The following is a 15,065-nucleotide window of genomic DNA, read 5'->3' as shown; positions in this document are numbered from 1 at the left end:
GTGATTAGTTGAGTTGTGTTGTGTTGCAATGGTCTAAGTGGTCGTTTACAGGTCCGTGTTGGCCTGATGTTGTTTAAATGGTGAGATTGGTTGAGCAACACATACTCAGAAGTGCACACTCATCAGTGACAGTTAAGAGGCACAGAAACAGGCTCATGAAAAGCCAGTACCGTCATGGATGAGAAGAGGAAGTTACTGTCAGCATAGCTTATAAAATATTTAACAGCATATTTAACATGCATACATACATACATACATACATACATACATACATACATACATACATACATACATGCATGCATACAGGCCCAAATGTCATAAAATTTGTCTGAAAAAAAAGATTCTGATTTTAAAATTATTTAAAAACATCACTGAATCTTGCATAACTAAAACTGAAACATGATTAACATATTAACAAGTATGTTGTCATTATTTAGTGATCATAAGATTTTACTGCGTATTAAGAGGCACATTCAGTGAAAATGTATTAATATGACTCAGTCAAATATATTAAAACTTTGTCTAAAATTGTTTAGGAAAGATTGTGTAAATTAGTCATTTTTTAAGTCAAATGAGTGTATTTTTCATATATTAGTTTATGTTTTCTGAGCAGACATCTTAATTAGGTTAACTAGGCAGGTTAGGGTAATTAGGCAAGTTATTGTATAACGATGGTTATTGTATAAAGATGGCTTTTAAAAAATTTAAAACTGCTTTTATTCTAGTCGAAATGAAAAAATTAAGACTTTCTCCAGAAGAAAAAATATTATCAGACATACTGTGAAAATTTCCTTGCTCTGTTAAACATCATTTGGGAAATGTTTTAAAAAGAAAAGAAAACTCAAAGGGGGGCTAATAATTCTGACTTCAACTGTGTGTGTATATATATATATATATATATATATATATATATATATATATATATATATATATATAGACATTTACCATTTCCACACGTTAAAGTAGACACTTTATCAAAATAATCTTGTTTTTCCTTTTGACAAGATTACTTTTATTTAGATTGTGTTTTCTGATTATTTTGGAAAAAGTTACTCTAATAGCATATTATTTCTTAAACAAGACAAAATGTTTTGTTTGTCTAGAAAATGCTTCTCAATTTAAGAATTTTGAGATATTTAGGCTATAAACAAGACAACAAATCTAAGAAAAGAATTTTTGCAGCGTGGCCAACTGACCACCGACCACAGTTGTTTATGGAACCTCAAGGAATCCTTATTAGAGTGTATAATATGGTTAAAAACACAATAGTATTTACTTTTAATTTCTGTAGTATTTTTGTTGTTATTTAATTGGATTAAACTTTAAATGCCTACCATAGTTGGTTTTCCATGGACTCCAGGAGCTGAATGTTGAAGCTGCAGAGATGAGTCTTATTCTGACAGCGTGATTTACACAGTTCAGAGGCAGCTGAGAGCTCCAGATCACTGTGTTTAATCCTCTGCTAACATTCATCTGGCAATATACAGTCACAAATTACTTCATGGTGTATTAATAATGATATTAATAATTCAGTCATAATGTGAAAGTAATGTTCACTCACGCTGTCGATAATATCCATGTTTGTTGTGCGGCCAACTTGTATTTCATACACTTGAATGCTTTGTTTGTTTTGATTTATAGTCCACTCAATCTTAAGTCTCCACATGTCCAAAGCTTGAAGTTTGATATTGTTTGGCGGAGAGGTAATATCTGTCGAAAATATTAAGATGAACTTATATATTAGAAGAAATGCAGTACATGCATTCCAGACAAAAAACAAAACGTTTGACCAGTCCCATATGAAAGATATACTACATTATTTTATAGTAAATGCTGTGTTTTTTAAACGGATTAGTTTACTATTTACTATTACTAATTAATAAAATGTGGTATTTCTATGATGACACAAAAATGACCAGTGCGCTAGAAAATTACTTTTAAAGGTAATTTGTCACAATAAAAGCTGTAATCGTAATCTTAACACAACATACTTTCACATTACTTTCCTTAAAAAGTAATTAAGCAGCACATTTACTTTTAAGAAAGGTGACTCATATTGTAATATATTAGCTACTTTAAAAAATGACTTTACCCAGCACATATTTAATTAACGTTACTTTAAAAAGCAACTCATACTGTTATATATTAGCTACTTTAAAAAATGACTTTACCCAGCACATATTTAGTTAACATTACTTTAAAAAGCAACTAATACTGTTATATATTAGCTACTTTAAAAAAAGACTTTACCCAGCACATATTTAGTTAACATTACTTTAAAAAACAACTCATACTGTTATATATTAGCTACTTTAAAAAGTGACTTTACTCAGCACATATTTAATTAACGTTACTTTAAAAGGCAACTAATACTGTTATATATTAGCTACTTTAAAAAACGACTTTACCCAGCACATATTTAGTTAACGTTACTTAAAAAGAATGACTTGTATTGTAATATATTAGCTACTTTAAAAAGTGACTTTACCCAGCACACATTTAGTTAACGTTACTTTAAAAAGAAGACATAATATTGTAATATATTAGCTTCTATAAAAAATGACTTTACCCAGCACATATTTAGTTAACGTTACTTAAAAAGAATGACTTATATTGTAATATATTAGCTATTTTTAAAAAATGACTTTACCCAGCAAACGTTTAGTTAATGTTACTTTAAAAAAAGCGATGCAATATTGTAATATATTAGCTACTTTATAAATTGACTTTACCCAGCACACATTTATTTAACGTTACTTAAAAAAAACGCAATACTGTAATATATTAGCTAAACTTAAAAAAAGTGACTTTACCCAGCACACACTTAGTTAACGTTACTTATGAAGAATGACTTATATTGTAATATATTAGCTACTTTTAATAAGTGACTTTACCGAGCACACACTTAGTTAACGTTACTTATAAAAAATGACTTGTATTGTAATATATTAGCTACTTTTAAAAAATGACTTTACCCAGCACACATTTAGTTAGTTACTTTAAAATAAAAAAACCTGTATTGTAATATATTAGCTACTTTAAAAAAATTTACTTTACCCATTTACCTATTTAGTTATTGTTATTTTAAAAAGCGACTTATATTAGCTATCTTTTTGTAAAAAATTACTTTATCTAACACACAATTATATAAGTTTACTTTTAAAAAAGTGAGTCAATATTGTAATATCTGAGCTACTTTTAAAAAATGACTTTACCCAGCAAACATTTACAGTAGTTAACGTTACTTTAATAAAGTGACTCATATTGTAATATATTAGCTGCTTAAAAAAATGACTTTACCCAGCACATATTTAGTTAACATTACTTTACAAAAACAACTCATATTGTAATATATCACCTACTTTTTAAAAAATGACTTTACCCAGCACACAATTAGTTACTGTTACTTTAAAAACGCGACTTATATTAGCTATACTTTTTTAAAAAATTACTTTACCTATAGCACACAATTATATAACTTTACTTTTAAAAAAAGTGAGTCAATTTTGTAACATCTGAGCTACTTAAAAAAAAGACTTTACCCAGCACACATTTAGTTAACGTTACTTTAATAAAGTGACTCATATTGTAATATATTAGCTACTTTAAAAATTACTTTACCCAGCACAAATTTAGTTAACGTTATTTTTAAAAAGCGAGTTATATTGTAATATATTAGCTACTTAAAAAAATGACTTTACCCAGCACATATTTAGTTAACGTTACTTTTAAAAAGCGAGTTATATTGTAATAATATTAGCTACATAAAAAATGACTTTACCCAACACACATTTAGTTAACGTTACTTTTAAAAAGCGAGTTATATTGTAATAATATTAGCTACTTAAAAAAATGACTTTACCCAACACACATTTAGTTAACATTACTTTTAAAAAGCGAGTTATATTGTAATATATTAGCTACTTAAAAAAATGACTTCACCCAAACCACATTTAGTTAACGTTACTTTAATAAAGTGACTCATATTCTAATATATTATATTATAACATATTATATTTATATATATTATATTTAAAAAAATGACTTTACCCTGCATGCACACATTTAGTTAACCTTTATTTTAAAAAGTGACTCAATATTAGCTTTACTTTAAAAAAAAAAAACTTTACCCAGCACACAATTTTATACGTTTACTTAAAATAAAAGTGAGTCAATATTGTAATATCTGAGCTACTTTTAAGAAATGACTTTACCCAGCACACAATTTTATACGTTTACTTAAAAAAGTGAGTCAATATTGTAATATCTGAGCTACTTTTAAGAAATGACTTTACCCAGCACACAATTTTATACAGTACGTTTACTTAAAAAAGTGAGTCAATATTGTAATATCTGAGCTACTTTTAAGAAATGACTTTACCCAGCACACAATTTTATACAGTACGTTTACTTAAAAAAGTGAGTCAATATTGTAATATCTGAGCTACTTTTAAGAAATGACTTTACCCAGCACACAATTTTATACAGTACGTTTACTTAAAAAAGTGAGTCAATATTGTAATATCTGAGCTACTTTTAAGAAATGACTTTACCCAGCACACAATTTTATACGTTTACTTAAAAAAGTGAGTCAATATTGTAATATCTGAGCTACTTTTAAGAAATGACTTTACCCAGCACATATTTAGTTAACGTTACTTAAAAAAGCAACTCATACTGTTATATATTAGCTACTTTAAAAAGTGTCTTTACCCAGCACATATTTAGTTAACGTTACTTTAAAAAGAATGACTTATATTGTAATATATTAGCTACTTTAAAAAATGACTTAACCCAGCACATATTTAGTTAACGTTACTTTTAAAAGCAACTCATACTGTTATATATTAGCTACTTTAAAAAGTGACTTTACCCAGCACATAATTAGTTAACGTTACTTAAAAAGAATGACTTATATTGTAATATATTAGCTACTTTAAAAAATGACTTAACCCAGCACATATTTAGTTAACGTTACTTTTAAAAGCAACTCATACTGTTATATATTAGCTACTTTAAAAAGTGACTTTACCCAGCACATATTTAATTAACGTTACTTTAAAAAGCAACTCATACTGTTATATATTAGCTACTTTAAAAATGACTTTACCCAGCACATATTTAATTAACTTTACTTTAAAAAGAAGACATAATATTGAAATATATTAGCTATACTTAAAAAAAAGACTTCACCCAAACCACATTTAGTTAACGTTACTTTAATAAAGTGACTCATATTCTAATATATTATATTATAACATATTATATTTATATATATTATATTTAAAAAAATGACTTTACCCTGCATGCACACATTTAGTTAACCTTTATTTTAAAAAGTGACTCAATGTTAGCTTTACTTTAAAAAAAAAGACTTTACCCAGCACACAATTTTATACGTTTACTTAAAATAAAAGTGAGTCAATATTGTAATATCTGAGCTACTTTTAAGAAATGACTTTACCCAGCACACAATTTTATACGTTTACTTAAAAAAGTGAGTCAATATTGTAATATCTGAGCTACTTTTAAGAAATGACTTTACCCAGCACACAATTTTATACAGTACGTTTACTTAAAAAAGTGAGTCAATATTGTAATATCTGAGCTACTTTTAAGAAATGACTTTACCCAGCACACAATTTTATACAGTACGTTTACTTAAAAAAGTGAGTCAATATTGTAATATCTGAGCTACTTTTAAGAAATGACTTTACCCAGCACACAATTTTATACGTTTACTTAAAAAAGTGAGTCAATATTGTAATATCTGAGCTACTTTTAAGAAATGACTTTACCCAGCACTGAAAATGTCCTTAATACTGTAGTTTTCTACAACTATAGACACTACACAATACACTACACTATACTACAATACACAAGTGTAGTAAAAATATGAAGTAAACTAAATATTTATTACAGTTTATCGTTTGTAGATTAAAAAAATAGAAAAAGTACTGTAGTATTTTCTTCATGTGGAGTGGATTTGAAAGCATCCTCCTGATTATTTAGCCTTGAATATCTGACCTGAAGAATTCCAGCCTTTGACTTTATCCGACATGATGAAAATGGTTAGCATCGTCGTCCAGTAGATAATCATTTTGAGGATGTTCAAGTCTTCTCTGTTTCTGTCAATGTGTTGAAGGCTTTATGAATATATGAACCGTTAGAGTTCTCCTCCTACTGCTGCCTTCCGTTTGAGGTTAAAGAAATAAAACCTCAAGATTTATAGCCTGAGTCATAGATGTAGGTGCTTAATGTTAATTAATCCAGAAATCACTGAGGAAAGGACAGAAGGTTCAATGTGATAAGTCATATATGCATTTATAACGTGGTGTAACCTACTGCATTTAATAATTAAAGATTAATTAAAAAAAATGCACCATTTATAAATATGAGCAGAGCTCCATCTACAGAGCATTGATGGAAATGCTTCCTAAGCTTCCTGTAAAGCAGGGGTGCCCACACTTTCTTTTGAAGGGGCAAAAACCAAACTTTTTTGAGGGCTGTGGCCCAAAGTTAAATACAAAACTGTATTAGTTTAAAGTTTCCACAACTAATTTATTTTCTAATATTTAAAAAGACAATAAATTTGGTAATGCAGTATGTTTTTTACATTTGTTTTAAATGTTTTAAACATTTTTACAATGAACTTATTGCAGTAAAAACATAATGCTATAACAAAATGGAATTCAATGCTAAATACACTACTGCACCTGCCTTTACCTTGATTTGCTTGCCGATGTTTTGTGCATCGCCCTCTATCTGTCAGGTGGCAGTATTTAAAAATCTGAATAATTTACAAAACAAAAGAAATTACAAAAGAAACAAAAGGTTACAGTAAATTGGAAATGAGGATCTCTGTCCCAACAACACTGAAAAAAATAATTCAAAGATGATTGCTTGAATTTACACAATTTTTTTACGTGAAGTGGTTGTAAACAATTTATTTGTGTTGAATTTAAACAAACAAATTAAGTTGAACATTGCTCAATTTAATTTGTTTGTTTAAATTCAACACAAATAAATTGTTTGCAACAGTTTTGCATGCAACACTTTTTTTCAGTGAACTTCCCCATCATTCTCATTCTCTTCTCAAATGAGATGGTGGGCCAAATCAAAGATTAGCATGGGCCAACGTTTTTAGTTTGGGCATCTCTGCTATAAAAGCAGCTTTTTATAGTAATTTACAGCGACATTAATATATTTTAAAATATATTTTAGACATAAAGCATGGTCAGTGTCTGTGAATACACTCTACAGCTCTTTTGACATGAAACAATCTTAAAATTCTTGTGTTATAGTTATTTTAAAAATATTTGTTAAATTACAAATGTATTTATAAAATACATTTAATTTTGTAATTATATATATATATAAAAAAATTAAAACTGCTTTTATTCTAGCCTAAATAAAACAAATAAGACTTTCTCCAGAAGGAAAAATATTATCAGACATACTGTGAACATTTCCTTGCTCTGATAATTATAATTTGGGAAATATAAAAACATAAATAAATTCAAAGGGGGGCTAATAATTCTGACTTCAACTGTATGTATGTATGTATGTATATATATATATATATATATATATATATATATATATATATATATATATATATATATATATATATATATAGATAGATATCAAATTAATTTAGGGATTAATAAAACGCGTATTTATTTGTAAAATATATCATTACAGTCTAATTTATCCATTTATTTGCAAAATATTTATTACATTCACATTACATCACATTTATTTTGACTTTCAAAGATTTTTATAAAAAGAAAATGTATAAATACAGTATATTATCAATAGTTGGTTCTCAACATCCAGGCTCTCAACATCCAGGTTCTTGACTAACTGCATCTGTTTAATGTTCATCTTTTTTTTTTCAGATTTATTTTGTTTTGTCACTTGTCACTTTATGTACACTGGAAGCTTCTGTAGCCAAAACAAATTCCTTGTGTGTGTGAAGCACACTTGGCAATAAAACTGATTCTGATTCTGATTCTGGTTGCATAAACTAGCATTCTTGCACATTTGTTTATATTTCAAACATTTGTGACATCTTCAATTCCATTTATTCACGTTTAATAAAGTAAACATTTTAAAAACAATTGTATAAATTGGGATTTATTTAGCCTTTAGATAAATATACAAACTCAATACATTTAGTTTGAATTAATTTAATATGTATTTATTCATTCATTTTCTTTTTGGCTTAGTCCCACAGCGGAATGAACCGCCAATTTAATATATAGATTCACATAATTTTAGTGTAAATGTAGCTGTTATTAAAACATCTAGGCCTAATATCTAATTTATACTTGAAAACGATAAGCAATATACATACTTTTACATTTGAACGAAGTACCTTGTCCCTTAATTATTTTCCACGTTATTAATTGCGGTTAAACCTAATAAATATTAATGTGCTGTTAGTCACTATGACTGTGGTCATCGTATAATGTCAACATAGTTTTGTTCACTGATAATGAAAACCATGGATTCAATCATGTGCGCAAGTTTGGGTCTTGGTTCAGTGATCCTTCGCCCACGTCACTAATCCGCCCCCGCTGCGCAATGAGGCCCGTCCCATCACCTCCAGTGCAGTCCAGTCCTTCATCCGGCCAGCAAGAAATCCACAGAAATAAATAAGTAATCTGCATCACCATTTAAAAAGGAACAAATAGGCGTGGCTTAGCAGCCGACTATGGCGTCTGATTTGTGCAATTTTTAGCGACTTAATAATACTACTCTATTATTATTATTATTAATATTAGTATTATTATAAATATTAGTGGCTATAACACTGTTATTCGTGCAAAATTAATCCGCTTTACTACTAAAGAACAACCCTGTCACATGGTACGTGTTACATTTCTCAGCGCTGAAAGACGCGAACCAATCACAGTCGCTTGTGATTATCGGGAAATGAGATTTATTTAATACATTTATGGACATAATCGAAGCGGGTTTATTAACACATGTGTCATGTATTAAACAATGAAATGAATAGATTTAGCGGTTATATTTACTAGCATAAATATGCCTTCAATAATATAAAAACATGACGGAGTTTGAATGCGGAGGTTGCTGTCTTGAGCCGTCAGTCGCCCCCTGGAGACTGAAAACTTGTTTGTCGCATATAATGAACGAAAGTAGATCCGTCCGATCCAAATTCAGGAGCGATTCTGGGAATTTGGTCCTGTCCCCCAGTTTTCAACACCCCGTCTGGAAGGCCATGTGCTGCCGTTGAACCAAACACATCCGTTCGGATGGTAACCGTTCATTTCTCGGATATAACCGACCGATTTCGTAGATATCAGGATCCTACAATCCTCAAGGTAACGTTAACAGTTTGGGAATATGTATTGTGTTGTTTTTTAAGGGTTGATGATGTCCTCCCTGTTTGTCTGTATAGACTTGTGACGTCTTGTTTGTTTGTCTCATGAGTAACGTTACATATTGACTGCATTTAACTTGATTCGCGGTGAAATTCACCATTAGGCTTTTATTTATTTATCAGAGGAGTTTTGGTCATTTTCAACGTCATTACAATTTAATATCTTTATTTTAGTTTTGTTTTGTTTAAACTAATCGGGGGGATTAAAGGGATTATATATGTTTACATAACGTTACTTAGTATATATGTCTATCTATCTATCTATCTATCTATCTATCTATCTATCTATCTATCTATCTATCTATCTATCTATCTATCTATCTATCTATCTATCTATCTATCTATCTATCTATCTATCTATCTATCTACCTACCTACCTACCTACCTACCTACCTACCTACCTACCTACCTACCTACCTACCTACCTACCTACCTATCTATCTATGCAGGTATTTATGAAAGCTCTTCATAAATAATTTTGTTGTTTTTACTGGTCTGTTATGGTGTGCAGTCTTTAGAGGAGTCGGTTTATATTTTAACCCTGAATACTTTGCATTATTCATGTTTACCTAGTATAGAGGTAAAGTCGGTTTTATATTGGGATATTCAGACATTCTCCTTAAAAAAATGTCAGAAAAGTATTTTTTGCAAATTCTAAGTAGGGTAATCATATTAGCAGCAAATGACTATCAAAGTACTGCATTGTTCACAGTGAATTAGATAGTGTTAATGTTGTTGTTAAAGTCATACTTGCATGCTAATTCAGACCGAATATTCAAAGTAACATGGTAAACAAAATACAGACTGCTAAATAAAGAAATGTGCAAATATAAAACCAACTTTACCTCTATTTATCTAGTTATGTGCTGCAGTAATTCCTCAAATAAAAACAAAACCAATGCAAATTTTCATGTATTATCCTATGTAACGTTAGCGCAGTGTTGCTTTCACGTGAAATTGAAGTAAAGTTGGTTTTATATTCGCACATTGAGACTTTCTCCCTAATAATATAAGAATTATTTGAAAATTCTTAATAGGGAGATCATATTAGCGGCCAATGACTGAATTATTAAAGCACAACATTGTTTACAGTCAGTAAAATAGTGCTATTTAATTGTTTTGAAGTCATACTTGCATACTATTTTAGACCAAATTTTCAAATTAGCACAGTAAACAAATATAGGGACCATTGAAATGAACGAATGTGCAAATATAAAACCAACTTTACCTCAGTTTATGTGAATCATAGTGCTGAATGACTGCTGGGTTCTTGTTTTATGGTGTTGAAAGAGATACTTCACTCAAAGATAAAAATTTGTTGTTAATTTTCTCAACCTCAGGCTATCACAAAATATGGCTTGACTTGACTTGGAAAAAGCATAAAAGAAGACATTTAGCTGAATCTGAGATTCTGGGTGGAGCAGAAAAGACTGAAGACACTTTGAGAGTCAAAAAACCCCAAAAACAAATAAGCAAAACAACATTAATGGCCATGACTTGTAAAAATTTAACCAAACGCACCCATTCGAATGATAGCCGTTCATTTCATGAATATAACCGGGAGATTTTAAAGATATCAGAGGAGTTCTGGTCATTTTCAACAACGACATTACATTTAAATCTGCTGAATTTAGCTGTTTGTTTCTTCTATCTATCTATCTATCTATCTATCTATCTATCTATCTATCTATCTATCTATCTATCTATCTATCTATCTATCTATCTATCTATCTATCTATCTATCTATCTATCTATCTATCTATCTATCTATCTATCTATCTATCTATCTATCTATCTATCTATCTATCTATCTATCTATCTATAAACCGTTTTTATCTATCTATCTGTCCGTCCGTCCCTCTATCTCTCCCTCTCTCCGTCTATCTATGTATAGTCTCTGTCTATCTATCTATCTATCTATCTATCTATCTATCTATCTATCTATCTATCTATCTATCTATCTATCTATCTATCTATCTATCCTTGCATGCATAATATTGCATAATTTATGAAAGCTATTTGTATGTAATTCTGTTGTTTTTTGCCCCCTGGTCTGTAATGGTGTGCAGTTTTTTAGAGGCATTGCTTTATCAGTGTATATTTTAACCCTGAAAAATTTGCATCATTCGTGTTTACCTAGTTTTGTGCAGCAGTAATTCCTCAAATAAAAACAATACCAATGCAAATTTTCATGTAGTTATCATATGTAACATTAGCACAGTGTTGCTTTCATGTGAATGATGGTGCTGAATGAGTGCTGTGTTCTTGTTTATTGGTGTTTTGAGAGGTTCTTCACCTAAAAATGTAAATTTGTTATCTCAACCTCAGGCTATCCCTAAATATGGCTGACTTTTATTTTAGACTTTCAGCTGAAACCTAGGTTCTGTGAGATACAAAAAAGACTGAGGACACTTTGGGAGTCAAAAACCCTGAAAACAAATAAGCAAAACAACATTAATGCCCATGGCTCCTGAAAATATAATGGGGTCTTATTAAATTACTGAAACTGCTCCAGTTGTCAACATGCTTAGAATTGTTTGTTGATGCTGTGGATTTATGTTGTAAATAATGTTCAGTTTCTTGCACAGACTGATCATTCTGCTAAATATTATATGTTTGTATTTTCACTCAGAAACCTCCATGGCTATTCATTTTGTTAGTGTTGGTAGCTGTTGACATTTTATTTACTAAGTGTTGCAAAAGATATGATTTCAGCACCGACATTGCAATGCGTGTATCTTGCAACACTCTCAGGAGCGCAGGATGTGTAATCTCAAGTAAAAACTCTTTATTTATTCTGTAAGGGTGTTATATTTTTCTATGCTTGTCATTTGTTGTTTTATGCAAATATACAATGCTCTGCATAAATGAGCACACCCCATTTTGCAAATGAATATTTTTTTATCCATTTCTCAGTGAATGTATGTAATATATTGTGGTGCACATATTAAAATTAGATTTTAGTTTTCGAACATCTTTGTTTAATAGAAATATAATACATTTGAATTCATGCAAAATATTACAAACAAAACTACAAATTTCAACAAAATCTTACATATTTTGTTTTTTTTTATTTTTCGCTCTTTTTAAAATGTTTATTTACTATTTTTGCCTAACATATAAACTTGAGCTGCTAATTTTGGACCGTTATTTTGTTAGATTAGTTCCAAATTTGGCTTCAGAACTGACTAATATAATGTATATGCACAAAAATAATATTGTAAAGCATCCTAGAGAAAAAAAAAGAATTTAAATGAGAGATTTGGTGTTCTCGTATCATATATGCTGAGCACTGTACACACAAAATCTAAATTCGAGTTATCTGGTGCATTTTTCACACACAGTCACATAAGATCAAAAAGTTGATCAAATTTGTTTTAAACAAGACTGGGTGTTTAATATTTTTAGACAATTTTCATAAACTTTTTTTTTGATCCACTTCAAATGTTGGCTACTATTGTAGAACATCTAAATGTTTCAATGTTTTTCCAATATAGTGCAGCACTAATTTTTTAATCTCCTTATATATAAGCATCTTTAATGTTACTTTGAAGAAAAAGGCACCTATGTTAACATGGGCTATGTGTGGGTAAATTAACAACAGCAAGGCTCAAGTATAAGGACTGCCCGATGGCCCGGGGCCAGCAGGAGAGATGTTCGGGACAGTAGAGAGAATCGTTTCTGGCCCGATCAGGCAAGTGCTGCCTTGTCATAAAATTTTAATTTGCCTCCTACTATTTGTCAATTGCATTCAAATACAGTCTTAGAATCGAGAAACAATTTGTGCTTTAAGGTCTTTAAATGCTACCTTTTCTGTGAAGTCGTAAACACCATATTGCTTCTTGGTTCCTTTTATCTGATTGGATGTTGAGAGCACATTCTTTTTTTTTTTTTTTCGACAACCTGCTAAAAACCAGTACAGTGAAGAGACGGCAACATGACGGCAACATCAAATTATGAGGCTAAAAGGAAACTTTTAATCAGCCACCTTTTGTTTTGCAATAAAATACCTGCACATTTTTATACCGTTATATTTTACTGCTAAATATTTTAACATTTTAAAAATATTTAAATTCTAGATTCACAGACATTATTTTTGACACATTATTTAAAATATGTGGCTAAGAAATAGCTATTTTTTATTTATTTCATGGGGCCAGTGAAAATTTTGGCAGGGCAAGTAAAAATCTGAACCGCTGGTCTAGTCGGGCCAGTAGAAAATGTCCTTAGCGTTGAACAGGATTTCTGATCAGGATCAGGATTTAATTTTTGGGTGAAATAAGTTGCACGTCAAGATATAGGGTTTTCACGATACTGGAATTAAGTACTAATGGAAACTGAAATTTTAAAAACATCCTTTTCCTGGAACATTTGAGTGATCCGCTGATAAGTCCTAGCTTTAAAACACTCTTGTGTCCCTGTATCTGTTGTAACACTCCGTACTCCGTAACTCTCCTGCGGTGAGTTCGGTGAACTGATGACCTTCACGGCCAATTACAGTGATTTCTGTTGAGCATGTGAACACAATGGCGAATGAGCGGTATTTAAGAACGCGCTCAAATGTTTTTAAAATTCCAGTATCGATTGGTAACACATTCCAGTGTTGTGACAATCCTACGTCAAGGTATAAATGATCATATAGTGCATGGTAGTATCATGGTATCTTTTATACTGCAGAAGAGAAAAAAACACTGTGCTCTGGGTGTGTATGAATAAGTGTTTGGGTGTTTCCCAGTACTGGGTTGCGGCTGGAAGGGCATCCGCTGTGTAAAACATTTGCTGGAATAGTTGGTGGTTCATTCTGTTGTAATGACCCCTAATAAATAAGGGACTAAGCTGAAGGAAAATGACATGCATCAATTAATGTTATGATTTTGCTGCATTGTTGTGAATTAGTCCACACATTAGAAGGTTTCATTGTGAGTCAACAATTACAGGACAATTTCCACTGATGATACACCTCCTTGTACTATTGCTTGTGGTGTTGTCTATTTCACTCTATGAATGAGTGAGTAAGGCATTACACAACAGATTTGTACCTATGAGATCCCTTTTGAACTGTAAGTAAACACAACCAGCACTCCATAATTACCAGAATTGGAGTCTGGATGTTGCGGTCTTGGCCTTGAGACATATTTTTTTTCTGTTGTTGTATTGTTTACTCATGGAGATGTCAGGCAGAATGTTACTGTCTAAAAACAGTTACACCGTTCTGTTTTGTTGCATATTTTAATGTGATGGAAGTGGATGATTAGTGAATCTCATTTTATGCTGAATATCTCTGCAGGTTTGAAATGAGTTAATATGGATGACAGGATTTTAGTTTCTGGTGGACTGTCTGTGTGTTAATCTGATTTCTGAGATCTCGGTGTTCCAGATCTGTTGAGTCATGCCTCACAGAAAAATGACCGGGTCACACAGATATTTATCACAGATAATATGTGTTTTGATGTAGAGCTGCACAATATATATCATTTCAGCATCGATATCACAATGTGATCATTCGCAATAGTCACATCGTCAGGATTTGCAATGTGTTTTTGAGGCATGTGACAGATTTAAAAGCATGCAGCCATACTAAATTGTACCATTAGTACCTTAAATAACGATTGATTTTATTGAATTATTTTTATTATTCAATTACTGTTAGACT

General features: G+C 30.6%; 2 protein-coding genes across 2 annotated transcripts in view; one reads left to right on the top strand and one right to left on the bottom strand.

Annotated features, from left to right (window-relative positions):
• Positions 1 to 6,125, bottom strand: part of osmr (oncostatin M receptor) — a 42,542-nt gene extending 36,417 nt beyond the window's left edge. Inside the window, exons 1-3 of the mRNA XM_056457329.1 lie at positions 6,028 to 6,125; positions 1,562 to 1,710; positions 1,335 to 1,473 (exon numbers count right to left, since the gene is read on the bottom strand). Of these exons, the coding sequence (XP_056313304.1) occupies positions 1,335 to 1,473; positions 1,562 to 1,710; positions 6,028 to 6,100 (361 nt within the window). The 5' untranslated portion in view covers positions 6,101 to 6,125. The remainder of the gene's footprint in view (positions 1 to 1,334; positions 1,474 to 1,561; positions 1,711 to 6,027) is intronic.
• Positions 6,126 to 9,173: 3,048 nt separating this feature from the next.
• lifra (LIF receptor subunit alpha a) overlaps positions 9,174 to 15,065 on the top strand; it is a 71,184-nt gene continuing 65,292 nt past the window's right edge. Inside the window, exon 1 of the mRNA XM_056457328.1 lies at positions 9,174 to 9,353. The gene's annotated coding sequence lies outside the window, so the exon portion shown is untranslated. The remainder of the gene's footprint in view (positions 9,354 to 15,065) is intronic.

Source organism: Danio aesculapii, chromosome 5 (genome assembly GCF_903798145.1).
Source record: "Danio aesculapii chromosome 5, fDanAes4.1, whole genome shotgun sequence".
NCBI lineage: Eukaryota > Metazoa > Chordata > Actinopteri > Cypriniformes > Danionidae > Danio > Danio aesculapii.
The sequence above is the reverse complement of the archived record's forward strand: the minus strand, read 5'-3'. Positions and strand labels throughout refer to the sequence as shown.